The 16532-nt window shown below is 46.0% G+C and overlaps 2 protein-coding genes across 4 annotated transcripts in view; both read right to left on the reverse strand.

The window, feature by feature from the left end:
* Positions 1–1779: 1779 nt before the first annotated feature.
* Positions 1780–5953, reverse strand: TMEM265 (transmembrane protein 265). Its single transcript, XM_070362656.1, has 3 exons — positions 5517–5953; positions 4328–4498; positions 1780–3056 (listed from the first exon to the last, which is right to left on the reverse strand). The coding sequence occupies exons 2-3, from the start codon at positions 4493–4495 to the stop codon at positions 2895–2897; spliced, it is 330 nt and encodes a 109-aa protein (XP_070218757.1). The 5' UTR covers positions 4496–4498; positions 5517–5953; the 3' UTR covers positions 1780–2894.
* Positions 5954–6093: 140 nt separating this feature from the next.
* SRCAP (Snf2 related CREBBP activator protein) overlaps positions 6094–16532 on the reverse strand; it is a 30461-nt gene continuing 20022 nt past the window's right edge. For all 3 annotated transcript variants that reach the window (XM_070362653.1, XM_070362651.1, XM_070362652.1), the window contains 9 exons: positions 13952–14217; positions 13614–13816; positions 11693–11862; positions 11337–11533; positions 11126–11240; positions 10798–10917; positions 9526–9720; positions 9293–9376; positions 6094–9184 (listed from right to left, as the gene is read on the reverse strand). In XM_070362653.1, coding sequence (XP_070218754.1) covers positions 6494–9184; positions 9293–9376; positions 9526–9720; positions 10798–10917; positions 11126–11240; positions 11337–11533; positions 11693–11862; positions 13614–13816; positions 13952–14217 — 4041 coding nt within the window. In that variant the 3' untranslated portion in view covers positions 6094–6493. The remainder of the gene's footprint in view (positions 9185–9292; positions 9377–9525; positions 9721–10797; positions 10918–11125; positions 11241–11336; positions 11534–11692; positions 11863–13613; positions 13817–13951; positions 14218–16532) is intronic.

A 16532-nucleotide genomic window follows, 5' to 3' on the forward strand; every position in this document is an offset into this window, starting at 1 on the left:
CAGTGTTACATCTGCCATAGAAGGACAAACTGACACACGCCTCTTGATGTGATGTGTTCAGGGCATACAGCTTATGTAAGATTTCGGCCAAAAATGCATAAGCCTGAATTCAATCACAAGAACCCAAATTAAGAGCCATTCTACACACTGGCCTCACCTCAAAAATGTCATGAAAAATGAAAGAAAAGGATGAGAACCTACTAAAAATTGAATGCTGAAGAGCTGACAAACTAAATGCAATCTACGTTCCCACACTGGACTCTAAAGTAGAAATTGCTATAAAGTATGTTACTGGGACATCTGGCAAGTTTGAATATAGACTATTAGAAGATAATGTTGTACTGATGTTAAACTTCTCTGAATTAAATATAATTGTACTATAGTTATGTGAGAAAATATGTTCTTAGGAGATACAGATCACAAGGTATTTCCCTCAAATAGTTCAGCAATAACAATTATGAGTATTTAGAAAAAGGCTTCCCAGGTGGCTCACGGGTAAAGAATCTACCTGCAGTGCAGGAGATGCACATTCAATCTCTGGGTTGGGAAGATCCCCTGGAGGAGGAAATGGCAACCCACTCCAGTATTCTTGCCTGGGGAATCCCCATGGACAGAGGAGCCTGTGTCCATGGGGTCACAAGAGTTGGACACGATTTAGTGACTGAACAAGATAGACAGATACAAAGCAAACGTGGTTGAGGTGTTAAAAATTATAAATCTAGGTTAAGGCTACACAAGAGTTCATTGTACTACTCTTTTATTGTTCTATAGACTTGAAATTTTTTCAAAATAAAGAGTTAAAAAAGTAGCAAGATCTCATGTAATCAGTTTGGAGGAATGGGATATTCTAGTAAACTGAAGCTGCTGATTAATCAAATACTAGATTTAAATTTTTTTTGTGTGAAAAATCTCCTTAAAATGAGTTCTCCTGATACCCAGGCAGTGCCTCACATGAATTAAATCAGAATATCAGGACTGGGGTGGGGAGTGGGGTGGGGGACGGGGTGGGGGACATGGGGGAAGGGAGCAGGTGGTAAAGCTCAGGAGTAAGTTACTTTTTAAGGCTGCCCAGATTACATTTTGAAGGCAAGGTTCAGAACCACTGCTGTCTATATAACTTCTACCCATTGTTACAGTCCTAATCTCTGGACAATGGAGTTCCTTCACTTTTCTTTCCTGAAACACTTTGGAACACTGAAAAGCACAATCACGTGCCCCTTTCCCTTGACTCTTCAGTGTACAACATCGATAATTCCATTAGGTGTTCTGCTGGTCTGTATTGGTGAAATAAATTCCATTCCCAGGGTATATATACTTCAAAAGACATGTATAAGACTGTCTATAGCAGCATGATTCATAATATCCTAAAACGGGAAATGTTCTGAAAGTTCACTAACAGAAAATGTGTTAATTGTAATATAGTCATATAATGGAATGTGTGTGTTAGTTGCTCAGTCATGTCCAACTCTATGCAACCCCACAGACTGTCGCCCACCAGGCTTCCTCTCTGTCCATGGAATTCTCCACAACACTGGAGTGGGTTGCCATTCCCTTTCCCAGGGGATCTTCCTGACCCAGGGATTGAACCTGGGTCTCCTGCATTGCAGATGAACTCTTTACCACTGAGCTACCAGGGAGTCATATAATGGAATACTATAGACTAATAAAAACTACAGTTACACCAAATATGGATGAATCTCACAAGCAGTGTTAAGTAAAAGAAGCAAGACATAAAAAGAATACATTTGATTTCATTTATATCCTATTCAAATGCAGGCAAAAGCAAATGACATTGTTAGAAGTCAGAATACCTGTGGATAACAAATACAAAGTTACCTGTGGAAAGAAAGGAAGGCAGAGTGATGGGGACGGGTAGAAAGGAGATTTTGGAGCGCTGACAAAGTTTAATTTCTTGACTGAATAGTGGTTTTTTCAGATGTTTTGTATTAACTTATGAAGTTATGTATTTGTTTTGGATCTTTTCCTTTATGTACCTCACAATTTAAAAAATGTTTAAAATATTATCATGAGACCCAAGATAAAGGATATGAAAATTCATTATAATCATACAGGTCTCCACATACTGGGTGGTGGTTGCTGTTATCCAATCCTTTCACTCCACTCTCAGCTCTGGAACTAAACTGTCTAGGTTGAATTCCAATTATGCCACTTACTAGCTGTGTGACCTTGGAAAATCCATGCCTGTTTCCTCAACTATAAAATAAGAACAACAGTACCTACCATTGAGTGATTTTGAGTTGTGAAGAAGAAATATAAAATGCTTAGAACACAGCCTGGAATATAGTTAGCACTTGATAAACAGCAGCTGCTGCTACGACTCTTGCTTTCTGGCCTCACAGTCTGTTGATAGGTAAGAGAGAAGTGTGGGGCTTTCCAAGAAGGGAGACTTCTAGAAGAAGGAAAAAGTGGGGGGAGGAAGGAGGATCCTTTCCTCCTCTTGAAATTCCTAGGTAAGGGGAGATGCAGGCTTCCGCCATGATCCCATGTTCAGTCTGGCTCTCACCAAGGGCCCAGGGAAAAGCAGGGGAACAACAATTAGACAGGAACATTTCACCACTAAAAAGGTTTTTATTACAAAACAAATACTAATAAAATCAGGCCTGGTCTTCAACCTCCCCTCCTAGAGGCCCCTAGGATGGAGTAGATTAGGGGGAATAGGGGTTGGTGGGCACTGAAAGAATAGAGCAGGCTGACCTCCCCTCATCAGTCTCAGCTGCTGCCTTTTAGAAAAGGCTAAAGAGCTCTTCCAAAGCCCTTTGAGAGAGGCACCATCCTTCCAGCCAGGAAGTAACCACTGTTGGCACCAGACCCTCACAATACTGCATTGGAGGATCCAGGATGTCTCGGCTGATCTCAGCAAAGGCCACCCAGGGTCACTCAGCCTGTGCGATGGTGTAGGAGACCAGCCATAGAAGCAGGGGGCCCAGAACGAGGACAGTAAGCCAGACGGCAAAGCTGGCCAGGATGAACCTCCGGGCCCGGGCCCCCCAGTGCACTGCCTCCTCCAACCGGCCTGCCTTATGCCGCTCTTCCGCCTGTGGGGGCAGGTTTTTGGTTAGGTTCTCCCCCTGCTTCTCCCCGCAGAATGCCCATTGTCCCACTCCAATCCTACATCCTCATTATGGCTCAGAATCTCACACCCATGCACTCCACCTCCCTTTCCAGTTTCTCTCCTTCATGTCTCAGCTGCAAAGTAAGGCACCCAACTTTGCTCTGCCTCCTTTTCAGGATGGCTGTTGTTAGCTCAGATCACATATGGGAAAGTACTTTTTAATCATTTTATTCCTCTACCTTTTCTACTCATCTCAGTTTCATTCAGAATTTGGAATTCTTGGCAAGAAACAGTGAGCAATCTTACAAATATTTCACTCATGTCCAATCAAACACTCCATTCTCACTAGCCCAAAGGCTAATCTCATCTTTTTCATTAAGGATTCTTTTTATGATTTTGCATAATGAAACCCACAAATTATTTTGATAAGAAAATAATTTCTAATAAAAATACAAGTAGGATAGAGGAAATGCCTGTATGATGTTTAAGTTAGCCTGTGTGGCCTTTCAAAAAGTACATGTGCCGTTTCTGTCAGATGTTTTGGAATGGCGAGGCTCATTCTAAGACTTCACAGTGTCTTCTGAATACCTACAGATTGTTCCAATTACTGCTCAGCGGCCCTGAGTCTTGCCCCTTCCAATTCATCCTCTTTATAGGCCTTGAGAGTGGATTTTACTGCAACACAAATCTGATCATATCATTTTCTTTTGCAAAAATCCTTGAGAGGCTCCCTAGTACTTAACAGATAAAACTAAAACTGCCAAACACAGCACTGGAGGCTCCTGGGAATCCAGGTCCTCTGGTTTCATCTCTTACTATTCCTTGCTGGTTCAGTCATACTGAACTAACAGTCCAGATTGCCTTTGTATAGGATGCCCTTTTATCCTTATTCACTCATCCTTTAACATCACTTTCTTTTCACACCTGTAGGATGCCTGTCACCTATTCTCTCTTATACACGTACACGCAATCACATATATTCCTAGTGCCCAGAATACCATGCGCTTCCTCTATCATAATACAGATGAGCTAGCTGCATGCTATTAATAATTACCCATTTTCACAACCATCTCTTTCCCTAGACTGTGGGCCCTTTGATGGCAGGAACCATGTCTTATTCTTACTTCTGGCACCAGGCCCACAGCCAAGCTCTGGCAGGTACTTATTAACTCATCAGTGTAGACAAATCAGGTATACAGAACCACTGCCTTTCTACATCCACACCCCTGCTCCCACAGGAATTGCATTCCTCACCTTGATGGCAAACACAAGGGCCACTATTCCCAGGCAAGAGCAGCCACATATAATGCTAGTAGCTGCTAAGCAGCGGAGGCGGAGCCAGCAGCAGCGAATGGGGGATGGAGAACAAGCAGCTTCCGTGTTGCACACCAGGCTCTCTGCTGCATTCTCCTCGTCCTCCATCACCTGTGGGCGATAAGTCAAGATACTTGTAAGCCCAACAACTGAACTCTTGGCCTGCCTTGCTCAGACTCTCCCCCTCTCCCTGATCATGTTGTAGCCTAGCCAAACTCTCAGGAATGCTGCCTTACTGGGGAATTCCCCTAGTGACCAAGAGAGGAAATGTGTGTCTGGAATCTTTTCCTCAGCCTAAGGTTCCCAGCCTTCAAAGGCAAAGTGGTGTCAACACAGCATTATCTGTATTACTTACTGTTTTGAGAAGTGGGGAAAAGCAAAATGAGGTACACACTGAGAGGCAGCAGAGAAACACAGTATCTCAAAAGACTGCTAGGTATCTAGGTCTACCCCAGTCAGTGATTTTAAACTGTATTTCAAAGGGCCCTGCAGTTCCTTAGAGACTGCCCTCAAATATTGAGGGATCAGAGAATGGCACCCTAAACCTTGTACTCCATCTCAAGGAAATCAGTCATTTCACATGAAAATACTATCCTGAATTTGGGGGAAAGGAGAGGAAAAGCATCATTTAAGCTCTCTTTATAGCTAAGAAAACTCAACACCAGAAAGACCTCACTCAGAGCCTCCCTTGCTATGCAGACTCCCTTCCACCTCCTCTCCCCATTTTAACCCAGATTACACAACACAATCAGTTAAACAGAGTCCAAATGACCTCATAACCTACACAGAAACCTGCATAACGATGCCCTATTTAATAATTTCTCATCCCCCTATTTCCCAAGCTCTCAAGAGCTCTGGCATCAAACCACCTTTTTACCTTCACCCCCAACCATTCCCCACACCCTAGACAGAATGAAACCATTTGCAGTTCTTTCAACACAAGTAACAAAGGATAGGAAGGATGAATGAGAGAGGGAAGACAAGCGAAGAGCCAAGAATGCCATGTACACAAAGCTGCAGAATGGATGTGAGGGAAGAACTCAGACTCAGTACACACAGTCATCAAAAAACACAGAGGGTCCAGTGAATCGAGATCAGAGAAAATATAACAACGAACTGGGACTCTTACCTGGCGATAGGCCTTGAGGAACTGTTTGAGTTTCGGCCTCTGCCTCAGGTTTGGTTTGGCTTGGGTGGAGATGGAGCTGACTCAGGGCTCCAAGCCAAGCCCAGGGGTGGGGTTGGGTGGCCAGCCACCATCTGAAGATCCCCAGAAGCTGGAAGGGGGTGTGGCTGATTCAAACCAGTCTGGCTAGATGGAGGAAAAGCAAGGGAAGGCAAGGATGGAGTAACTGGAGGTAGGGTGCCTGCCTTCTGAAGAGGGAGTGAAAGCACCTGAGCAAGGGGATTGAAGCGGGCAAAGTCTGAGGCGTCAGAGAGCCCCAAGGGGAGTCCAGGAACAAGGGAACAGAAGGGAGAGACGTACGAGTCTGGATGACTTAAAATGGAAACCGTAGGGAAAGGTACCCTACCACATCAGATTTGCCATTCTTCCCTCTTCTTGGGTGGCGACTTCTGCCTCAAAGACACACAATTCTGGGTTAGAGATCAAGTACTAGGGTCTTAGCAAGAGGAGAAAAATGATACCCAAGTTCCCACCCAACCGTCCACCAGACCAGAAAATCAGAAGCCTCCTTACGCGGATGCTCATACAGAAACTAAGTTTATTATTTTTTTCTTCTTAAAAAAAAAAAAAAAAAAAAAAACTCATTGTAGAGAAGCCCCTCCCCCTTCCCCTAAGGGTGGGGGGGGCCATGAAAGATAGCTGGGGACATCAAGTACAAAGGGGTGGGGACAGAGACTATCTTACCACCCTTAACACTGCCCAGCCATGTGGGGTGGAAGGGAAGGGGATGTGTGAAGAGCCCCGTTTCCATGACAACCAGATGCCTACTCCCTACTTTGGTGGAAAGAAGGGAGAAGGCCCCTATGTCTCCCTGGAGGATTTCCCCCTCAAAAGACTTCAAGTAGTGGTTAACAGAGTCAGGCCTGGTCATGGAGAGAGAGGGGCTATGGCAGAAAGCCTAGGTGAAGAGGGCAGCCCACTCACGTCTTGGCCTTGCGGCCTCTGTGACTAATGGTAGGGCCAGCCAAGTGGGGAGGGGCACTGCTGCGCAAGATACGCTGGTCCCCTTGGGTGGTGGCCCCACCAAGCCGGCGGGGGCCAGGCCGGCGCCGTGGGGTCCCATCCCCTTCCTCCTCCTCACCTGAGGCTTCGGCCTCAGACTCCTCTACTGAGCCCTCAGGCCCCAGGGGACTTGGGGGCTGTAGGCGGGTCCGCTTTGCCAGCCCAGGACCACTGCCGACTGGGGCCCCTGCCCGTTTGCGAGGCACCTTCTCAGTCTCTAGAGGGGGAACTAGAGACCCTGGACGCAGCCGAGTCGAGCGCAGTTTTGGAGCTAATGAGACCACGGGAGATGTCAATTCTAACCCGCCTGGCCCACTATCCGCTAAATCCAGGTCATCCTGAATTACAGCCACCACCATGGACCCTTCACTCTTTCGTCCCCGCACTCCCTCTGCTTCGAGACGTAAGCGGGCCAGGCGGGTGAGGGGGCGGCTTCCATCCTCATCAGATGAACTACCCTCACTCTCCCCCTGGCCCTGGGGTTGCCGCTGCTTCCCCAATCCACAGCTCTCGAGGACAGAAGAGCTGTCACGGTCCAAGACAGGGAGCTGGCTGGGCCGAGGTGATGGTGGATTCTTGGGAGGTCGGCCCCGCTTCCGCTTGGGTGGGGACGTTGAAATGGTGAGAGTGGTGACAGTGCTGGCGGCAGCAGCGGTGGGACAGGACAGGAGGGACGGGAGTGGCGGCAGGGGTGGCGGCAGCGGGAGTGGCTGTGTCCGGCTCTCTAAGTTGCCATCCCCTGGAGAGGAAGTGGTCCCAGGAAGGGGCAGATCTCGGGCCTTAGGGGGCCGCCCACGCCTTCTTTTCTCCACAGGTGATAGGATGATGGGCTCGGGTCTGTGAACTGGCTGGGGTCCGAGAGGCTGGGGCCCAGGAATAAGCTGGGGTGCAAGGACAGGCTCCGAAACAATAAGGGTCTCAGCCCCAGGGACTGGATCAGCCCCATTGGTTTTTCCCTTAGAGGTGGATAAAGGTGCCTCATCAACCCCTCGCCCAGCATCCGCTGGAGACCTGTTCTTCTTGGGGGGCCTCCCCCTCCGACGTTTCACAGCAGGAGGGGTGATGGCAAGCAGTGCCCCTTCTCCATTTTCTGAGCTGCCCCCACCAGTTAACCCCAGCTCAATGCGACGGCGAGCTATGAAGGGCTGCTGGGTTGGAGTGGGCAGTGTGGATGGGGGAGCAACTTCACAGGGACCGCTGGTGGGAGGTGAGGATTCTGGCCCCGACATGCTGCGGGCTGATGGGCTTCCCGGGCTGGTACCAGTCTCAGAGACCCCAGGCACAAGGGTGCTGGCAGTACCCCGCTGCTGTCGCCGTCGCCTCACCAGTTCCTTTTCCTCTACCACAGTCACTAGCCGTCCTGGCAGCTTGCGAAGCACTTTGGGACCTGGAGGCTGCCCTGGCCGACCAGCCCCTTGACCCCTAATTTCTACATCTGCACTGGTACGACGCCGAGGGGGCCGGGCTGGTGAAGAACCCTCAGGTGTGGAGGTGGCCGAGGATGAAGTTGATGGGGCTGTGGCCTCAGCTGAAACAAGTTCCTGTGGTTTCTCTGGAGTAGAGGTTGGGGTCTGGGCCTCCACCAGCTCTTCCGAGTTCTTATCAGTCTCCAGTGGCTCTGGAAGTGGCTCATCAGATGCTGCTGAGGGTGGGAGCTCCAGCCTATTGCTCTCACTCAGACACGTGGGCATTTCCTCACCATCAGGCAGCACTGAGAGGATGGTCGCCTCAGCAGGCTCGGGTACCTCCTGCTCTTGACCGTTGGGGACGCTGCCAGCCGCCAGGGTTGGGCTAGGTGCAGAAGAGGTGAGAGAAAGGTTCTTCTCTGACACAGGCAGGATCTCAACAGCAACTGGCAACAGATCCTTAGGGGGCACAAGAGTAATTGGGGAAGTCTCGGAACTGGCCATATCAGCCAGCTCCAGGGACTCAGTAGATGCCATTGCTTGTGCACACAGCTCTGCCTCAGGCCCCAGGCCCAAGGGGAGGTTCGTGACTGGTGGAGACATGGGCACAGAAGGTAGGCCAAGCAGAAGAGGAGAGGAAGGAGTTAAGAGAGAAGTTTGGGCTGGAGGTGGGGTTTGAGCTGGTGGAGGAGTACAGGCAGGAGGAGGGGTACAGGCAGAAGAACAAGAGGGAGGAATCTGTGCAGAAGGGAGAGGGGGAGAAGGCAAGATATGGACAGGAAGCATGGTTACTGGGTTTGGGGCTGAAATGGGGATTGGGGCAGAGATTGGGACAGGGATTGGGGCAGGAATTGCAGCAGGAGCTGAAGCTGGAGGGGGTCGAGGCCTAGGTGCTGGCCGAGGAACTCGTTCCCTAGCAGGGCTGCAGCGAGGGGGTGTGGAAGTGCTGCGGGTATGATGGGTGGATGTGACAGGAGTGTGGTTTGCCCCTTGAGTTTCAGCCCGGGCTCCACGAAGACGCTCACTGACGCGAGTCCCTGGCCTTTCAGGGGCCTTGGCCTTCTTACTGCGCCGGTGGCTGCCTCCACCAGTCCCACAGGAAACCTCATCCCCAGCCCCTGGGCCCTCCTCCTCCTCTTGGGGTAGGCGGAACACCTCCTCCTTGGCTTGGTCCAGGTCCTTGCGGGCAGCTTCCACTTGCTCCTATCAAAAACAGAGCCCAAAGACTGGTCAGAGGGAGGCAAGCAGCACGTAGAGTACGTGGAAAGCAGTCACTTTCCACTTCTATCCCCACCCTGAAGAAATACTCACTTCTGCCTGCTTGAGCTCCTCTCGGCTCACCTCCTCCAGGGAGGCTTCCAGGAATTTCATGGCATAGCGCTCAATGGGGGTCAGCTGTGGGAAAGAGCAGTGGTGATGAAAATAGCAACCTGGTGCCCAGGGCCCATCACTCATGATTATTTTCACCAAAGACAGATAGTCATAGAGTCCACAGGAAGGGGCTATGGAGGGTAAGGCTGAGAACTAGTGGATCCAACACCAACCTGTTCTACAAGGGCAGCAATTTCCTGCTCAGCCCGTGACATTTCCTCATCTTCAGCCCCAGGCCGACCAGCCTCCTCTCCCTCACCAGCAGTAAACCCATCATTCTCATTGAATTCTGCAAGCTCAGCCACCTGCTCAGCCTTGGCCTGGGTGGCTGCACGAATATCCTCTTCATCCTCTGCTCGACACAATGCCTACAAGGGTGTGGGGAAGAAATACCATGAGAAGTTCTTTCTTTACATCCTGTGATTTGATTCTGGCAAATGAGGCCAGATTTACATCAAAGCAGATTTACACCATAACTCAACTCTCTTCTGGGCCACCCAAATTACCAAACAACACAGTGGTCCACATAGGATAGAACAGATTCAACCAGGAGTCCCACCAGGGACAAAATAACTGTTTTTGAGACCTCTAGTTCTACTTACTTTCAAGTCAGCCTCATATCTTTTTAAAGCAGTAGTTTTTTGAATACAAAATAATCCACAATTCTTTTTTGCACTGAGATCCCTCAGGACAACAGACTACTATCTGATCATTCCCGAGATGAATATCCAGAGAGATCACACCAAAGTCACTGAGGGAAGTAGCCTAGAGCATGAGAGGAATGCACTTGGTAGGGAAAATTTTCTCCATGATAATCCACACCTGTAGTTTCAAAACATCTGTCTACTTCCAAAAAACTACAAATGCCCAAGACCTCATCCTTAAAAATCATGATTTAAGTAGAAAGACTGTGAAACAGGGCCCAGGAATCAATCTTTTTCAAAATCTTCCAAATGATTCTAGTATGCTTTAATGTTTGGAAAAAAAGAGTTTTACACTATATACAAAGCACTTCTAAATCCACTATGCCATTTAGCCCTCAGTTACTTCCTTCTAATTTAGCATTTCAGAGAAGTGGGAATTAAGGCTCAGAGGATTAAATGGATGTAGCTTAACAGACACTATCAAGACGCACTGCTGGAATTCAAACCTAGAACCGTGATTCTATCTATGAAATCAGGTGAACCAATAAGCAATCTACTCACAAGTATCAAAAGTGAACTGTAATCTGGGAAGCAGCAGAAATAGTTCTTTCCCCTTGGACAAACTCAAGAGACTGAAAGATGACACACACTATAACCGTTAGCTCTACTCTAGGGACTGTCAACTCTTTTTTTGCAGGGCAGGATCTCAGTTCCCTGACGAGGAATGGAACTTCTGCAGTGGAAGCACAGAGTCTTAATCACTGGACTGCCAGGGAAGTCCCTGCCCACTCTTTTTTTCACCTGCTCCAGGATATGGGTCTGCTTGCTGGCCACAGTCTCCTCCTCATCGTCAGGGGCAGAGGGTACAGATGAGCCAGATGGCTCCTCCAGAGGCATATCAAACAGCTCTCGGATGGTCTGCTTTGGAAAGAACATAAACAGAGTGTCAGAGCCAAAGGAATGTTGGTCTCAGGTCTACAGCTATGAAGCTGGTAGCTATGAGTGGTATCAGAAGCATCACTGGTTGAAAAGGCAGGTATGTGGGGGTCAAAGCATCCTTTCTAATAAGCAGCAGTAATTCCCATATGCATAGCAGTTCTCTCCTACACAGACTGGAAGATCTTAGTACCTGTTTAAAATAGGCTGTGGTGAAGTTGCCTCCCTCAATAGCCATATCTCCCAACATTCTCTTCTGATTTGCCTTTTTTAGGATGTTCTCTTCCACTGTCCGTTCACTGATAAGCCTAGGCGGGTGATGAAGGACATGTATAAACAGTCAAATACATCAATAAAACCCTATTAGCAAAGGAAAAGTAAGGTAAGGGGAGACAAGGCAACACCTATATATGTGGACATCTCGGGTCTGGCCAATTCGGTGACAGCGATCCTGGGCCTGAGCATCCATGGTAGGATTCCAGTCGCTGTCATAAAAAACAACAGTGTCTGCCCCCGTCAGGTTCACGCCCACACCCCCACTCCGAGTTGAAAGGATGAAGCAGAATATGCGTTTGTCTGCATTGAATCGTTCCATCAAAGCCTAGAGGAAAAAGGGAAAAAAAAAAAAAAGAACAGTATTGGGAGACATATCTCCAAAAACAGACCAAGGCTTAGTGGGACCCCCTCATGAGACTCTTGAGCCCTAGAAAAGGAGACTGAGCTGAGGCAAGCCTCTAAGTGTTGCAGGTGCCTGGGTTACCTGTCTCTGTTCAACTCTAGTCGACCCATCCAGACGCAAGTAGAGGTGCCCATGGTAGGTGAGAAACTGCTCCAATACATCCAGCATTCGGGTCATCTGGGTGAAAATGAGCACCCGGTGGCCCTCTGCCTTGAGCTGTCGCAACAGCACTGCCAACGTTTGCAACTTTCCTGAAGAGATATGAAGGGGTATAGGGAACGAGCTATAAGCTGGAGTAAGAACACTTAGCACTGGAAGCCTATGTACTTGAGAGATAAACGTTTTATGCCAGGGTTTTGGTTAACCCAGAGGATCAAAAATATTTAACATGTATTTTCTTCCCTTAAGGGTTCTTCCTCTTAAGTCAGCTCTTGTCTTGGACCTGACTTCTTTCAGTCTAGGGAAAAGGTAATACAGACCCTCAGGGGTAAAAAAAGAAATCCTTAGTGGTGTATGAGCAAGAGACCTTCCAGCACTACACTGAGTTATACCAGCTAAAACACAAAAAAAGCAATTCACAAGATAACAAATCCATTTATGTCATGAGCTTACAGGGATGGAAGGTCACTAAGATCAGACCACAGAGGCAGGATCTTATGAGGTTATCTAGTTCAACCTACCATCAAATACAAAATAATTTCTGTAACATTTCTGATTCAATCAGTTTAAACACTTTCAACAAAGACTTTCATTTTACCTATTCTGAATGGTTTCAAATGTTATAAAATAATTTTACTAAAATAGCTGTTGAATACATATTATTAAAAATTCTGCCGCCTTTCTTCTAAGACATTTACGAAAGCTCCAAATTTTATGTTACTATAGAAGTATCTGTGCAGAGCTGTAGCAGAAACTAGTCACTATTATCATTCATGATTAACAGAACCCAACTAATCCTGTGAACACCTGGCAGGGTGATTCCCAGGGAAGGCATGCTTCAAACCAACCCCAAAAGATGAATCATTATAAATAAGCCACAGTTCCTCTTTGACTTTCCTGTGTCAGTGATTACTCTAGGGATCGGCATATGGTTCTATCTGAGTCAATGAATTCTGAATCAAAGTCAACTGGGTGGGCTTTTTTCCCAGAAGAAAAAAAAATCAAAGTCTTGCTAGGAATATTTTGTCTCAACCCCTTGCTCTCTGCTTGGAGTACTGGTATACTCCCTGGAACATCATCTTAATACCACGAGGAAATAACCATGAGAATAAAAAGATACAAGCTAAGGATGGTAGGCAAAGTCTTGGGTCCATAAAGCCACCAGTAAACTGCTAAACCAGTTACATACCCTTTCTCAGCATTTCTGACTTGGTAAACAGTAAAAGATTTTGAAGCCACCTTTGGTTGGTTTTATTACCTGCAGCCAAATTCCTTCTAAACAATAAGATTCTAACCAAAAGAAAAGGATCCTCATCCAAATAGTTTCCCAAAATAAAATCTACTATTTACATTTTTTTTTGGCCTGTGGCTTACAAAATCTTAGTTGCCTGACCAATTGAACATGCCCTTGGCAGTAAAAGGCAAAAAAAGAAGTAAAAAGAGTCCTAATCACTGGACCATCAGGGAATTCCCCCAAATCTACTATTTACTGTGCAGTCCTGTACTAGCACACACCTTTCCCCATAAATCGAAAAACTCCATGCTGTACTATTTCATTTGCCATTGTATCCTAAATGATACACAATATAACAGAAGGTCAGAAAATAATCACTGAATAAATGAGTTAGCAAACACTTTCAACTTTCATCAAAGTCAAATTTACAAATGCCAAGAATCCATCATAAGGCCTACGTTTCATCTCACCCATAAGCATAACCTAAAAGACCATCTAATGTTTAATGAAACCCACAGAAACCTTATGTAGAGCATCCCTCTGATATAACCATCTTGAGACTAAGACAAGAAAAGAGATCAAGGGACCCTCACTGGCCAGTGAACTCACCACAATCATACTGGATGAGCCTCAAGTCAGGAAACTGGGTACGCATGTTACACACAATACGGTGCAAAGGACGAGCCCGAGGCCAGAGCTCATGAGCCAATTGCTCCTGGAAGGCTGCCTGACGTGGGGCCAGCCAAGGAGGTGGGTGGCAGGCGTGCAAGGAAGGGGGAGGTGCCTCCACAGGAGGCATGACAAAGATGAACCTGTAAAAAGAAGCCAAGCTGTAGAAATATGGAACTCTGAATGGCCCCAGAAGTCAGCACCTTTAACAGCCCTAACCACTATATCCACTCAGAGGCCCCAAGACCCACTTCCCATTAGCACTTAGCCCTGCCAACCTCTCAATGATTTCTGACAGCTGGTCTAGTCGTTGCTGGGGAAACAGTACAGCCTGGCGGGCAGCCTCGGTATAAGTCCAAAAGGTGGGGTGGCTGGGGCCAGGAGAACGAGGGCCGATGGGGCTGGCAACAGGTTGGGGCAGGGTACAGAAATCCAAGACTTCAGTCCCATACACAGGTGCCAGGGCCCCATGAGCCTCACTAAGTTGGAAAATCCGTTCCAGGCGTTCAGACCGCTGCCGCTTCCTCTTTTCCTCCAGAGAGTCCTAAAAACATAGAAAAAGTCATCAGCATCCTTACAGAAGACCTGGCAGTAACTCCCAGAATTAAACATAATTTATGGAAACCCAAAGATTCAAGAACACACTATTTTAACTTTCCCAAGTTGTCAATATGGGAATTACTCTTTTCACCACATTGAATGAAATGACTTCTCTGAAAGAGAAAACTGATCTTCCCTGTATGCTACCAAAGCAGATGTCTGAATACTCAAAATTAAGATCCGTATATTCGATCAACTTATAGAATGGATGATATGTGTGGATTTTCCCATAAAACACTTAACTCCAGGATACCCTAATTTATCTTCTTGTGGTAGATCCAAAACAATGACTAAAATCCCTCCTCAAAGCACTGAGCAGGATGCAGGCATGCTAACCAAATCCATGCCAGGTCTCTGTCAAAGGTTAGACTGGAACGCGGTGGGATGGGAACAGCTACCCAGACATCTAGGTACCATCACCCTGAGAGAGAAAAGGGGAGGGGAGATTTTTCCCGGTGGCAGAACATCTGTATGATTCTGACCCAATCCTTTCCCATCTTTTGTGCTTCCAGTTTCACAGGCTATCAAGTCACCTAACTCTTGTAGCACTTTTCACTCTTGGAGTTTTACATGGCTATAATTCTTTAACATCTTCTATCCACTAAACTGTAAGCCCTATATAACATGAAAAATATCTGATCTTGCTCATCGTATTCATCTAATATTCAGCTTGTTATCTGGCACAAAGTAGGCTCTCAATAAATATCTGTTACTGGAATGCACAAATAATGAAGACTAGAATCTACATGATGGTCCTGAAAAAAAGCAGTGTCCCAAATTTCCCTTCCTGACTGCTATCTTAAGCTTGACCTCTTGGCTTTTGGTGGTCTAAGTGAGGAAGGAAAGCATCTTAGAGGGAAAAATCATTAAGGCCAGCTCTCAACAGTAGTAGCAAAGGAAACAATATTTGCAAATCATCTATCTGAAAAAGGATTTGTATCCAGAATACATAAAGAAATCTTACATATCAGTAACAGAAAGAAACAAAATAACCCCATTAAAAAAGGGAAAGGATCTGAATAGACATTTCTTCAAAGAAGAATATACAAATGGCTAACAACCTCTGAAAAGATGCTCAACATCATTAATGATCAGGGAAATGCAAATCAAAACCACAAGGCACCACTTCAAACCCACTAGGATGGATATAATCAAAAAGACAGACAACAAGTTTTTGGCAAAGATGTAGAGAATCTCAAACCCCCACAAGCGCTAGGGAATTTAAAATGGTACAGCCACTTTGGAAAACAAATTTGTCAATTCTTCAGTCAAACACAGTTACCATACCCCAGCAATTCCACTTCTAAAGTTACATCCAATATAAATGAAAACACATGAAAAGATACAAAATCTTATACATGAATGTTCATAGCAGCATTATTCATAACAGCCAAAAAGAAGAAACAAACCAAATGTCCCCCAATCAACTGATCAACAGATATATAAAATATGGTATACCCATACAATGGAATATTATTCAACAATTTTTTTTTAAAATGAAGTACTGTTGTATATACACATATAACTCAGTTATAGCATAACATGGATGAACCTCAAAAACATTAAAATAAGTGAAAGAAGCCAGTCACAAAAGACTATATATGACTCAATAAGTACGACATTAAGTAGGCTAGTGGTTATTTAGAGTTAGGAGAAAAGGAAAGTATTAAGGACGATGGCTAAGTGTGGGGTTTTCTTTACAGAACATGCAAATGGTTCTCAAGTTGGCCATGGTCACAGGTGCATAACTCTGTGAATATACTAGAAGTCAATAAATTGTATGGTTTAAATAGGAGAACTGTATGGTATGTGATTTATATCTCAAACTTCTTTAAAAAAGTGTCAAGAAGCTGCTACCTATTAATACTTGCAGAGCTATGAAAGTAAAACACAGATTATGGGGTTGTACCCTTGGGCTAAGATCTAGGCTTTCCTCTCTGATTCCAAAAAGCCAGACCAACCTGGCAGCATTAGAGGAAGACCAAAGGTGGAGTCAGTGGCACTGATGGAGGGTGGGGGACTGGGGCTGAGGCAAAGAATAATAGATAATAGAGCATAATAATAGAGCAGCAGCTCTATTATCAGCGGGAGAAAAATACAAGAGGACCTGGAAAGACTCCCTAGATCTTTCTCCTTATTAGGTCATGGGTTACTTACTCTGTGTTGCAACTTGAACTCAACCAAACATACATAGAACTATATACATGACAGAAAAAAAATGGCTACCAGAAAGCTCATAAAGGGACAGAAAAAAGTTAT

Source organism: Bos mutus, chromosome 25, assembly GCF_027580195.1.
Source record: "Bos mutus isolate GX-2022 chromosome 25, NWIPB_WYAK_1.1, whole genome shotgun sequence".
Taxonomy (NCBI): Eukaryota; Metazoa; Chordata; class Mammalia; order Artiodactyla; family Bovidae; genus Bos; species Bos mutus.

Coding starts and splice junctions, on each gene's coding strand:
- TMEM265 (XM_070362656.1), bottom strand. CDS start 4,495: ATGGAGGACGAGGAGAATGCAGCAGAGAGCCTGGTGTGCAACACGGAA. Junction 3,057..4,327: donor CCCTTGTGTTTGCCATCAAG/GTGAGGAATGCA, acceptor CTGCCCCCACAG/GCGGAAGAGCGGCATAAGGC.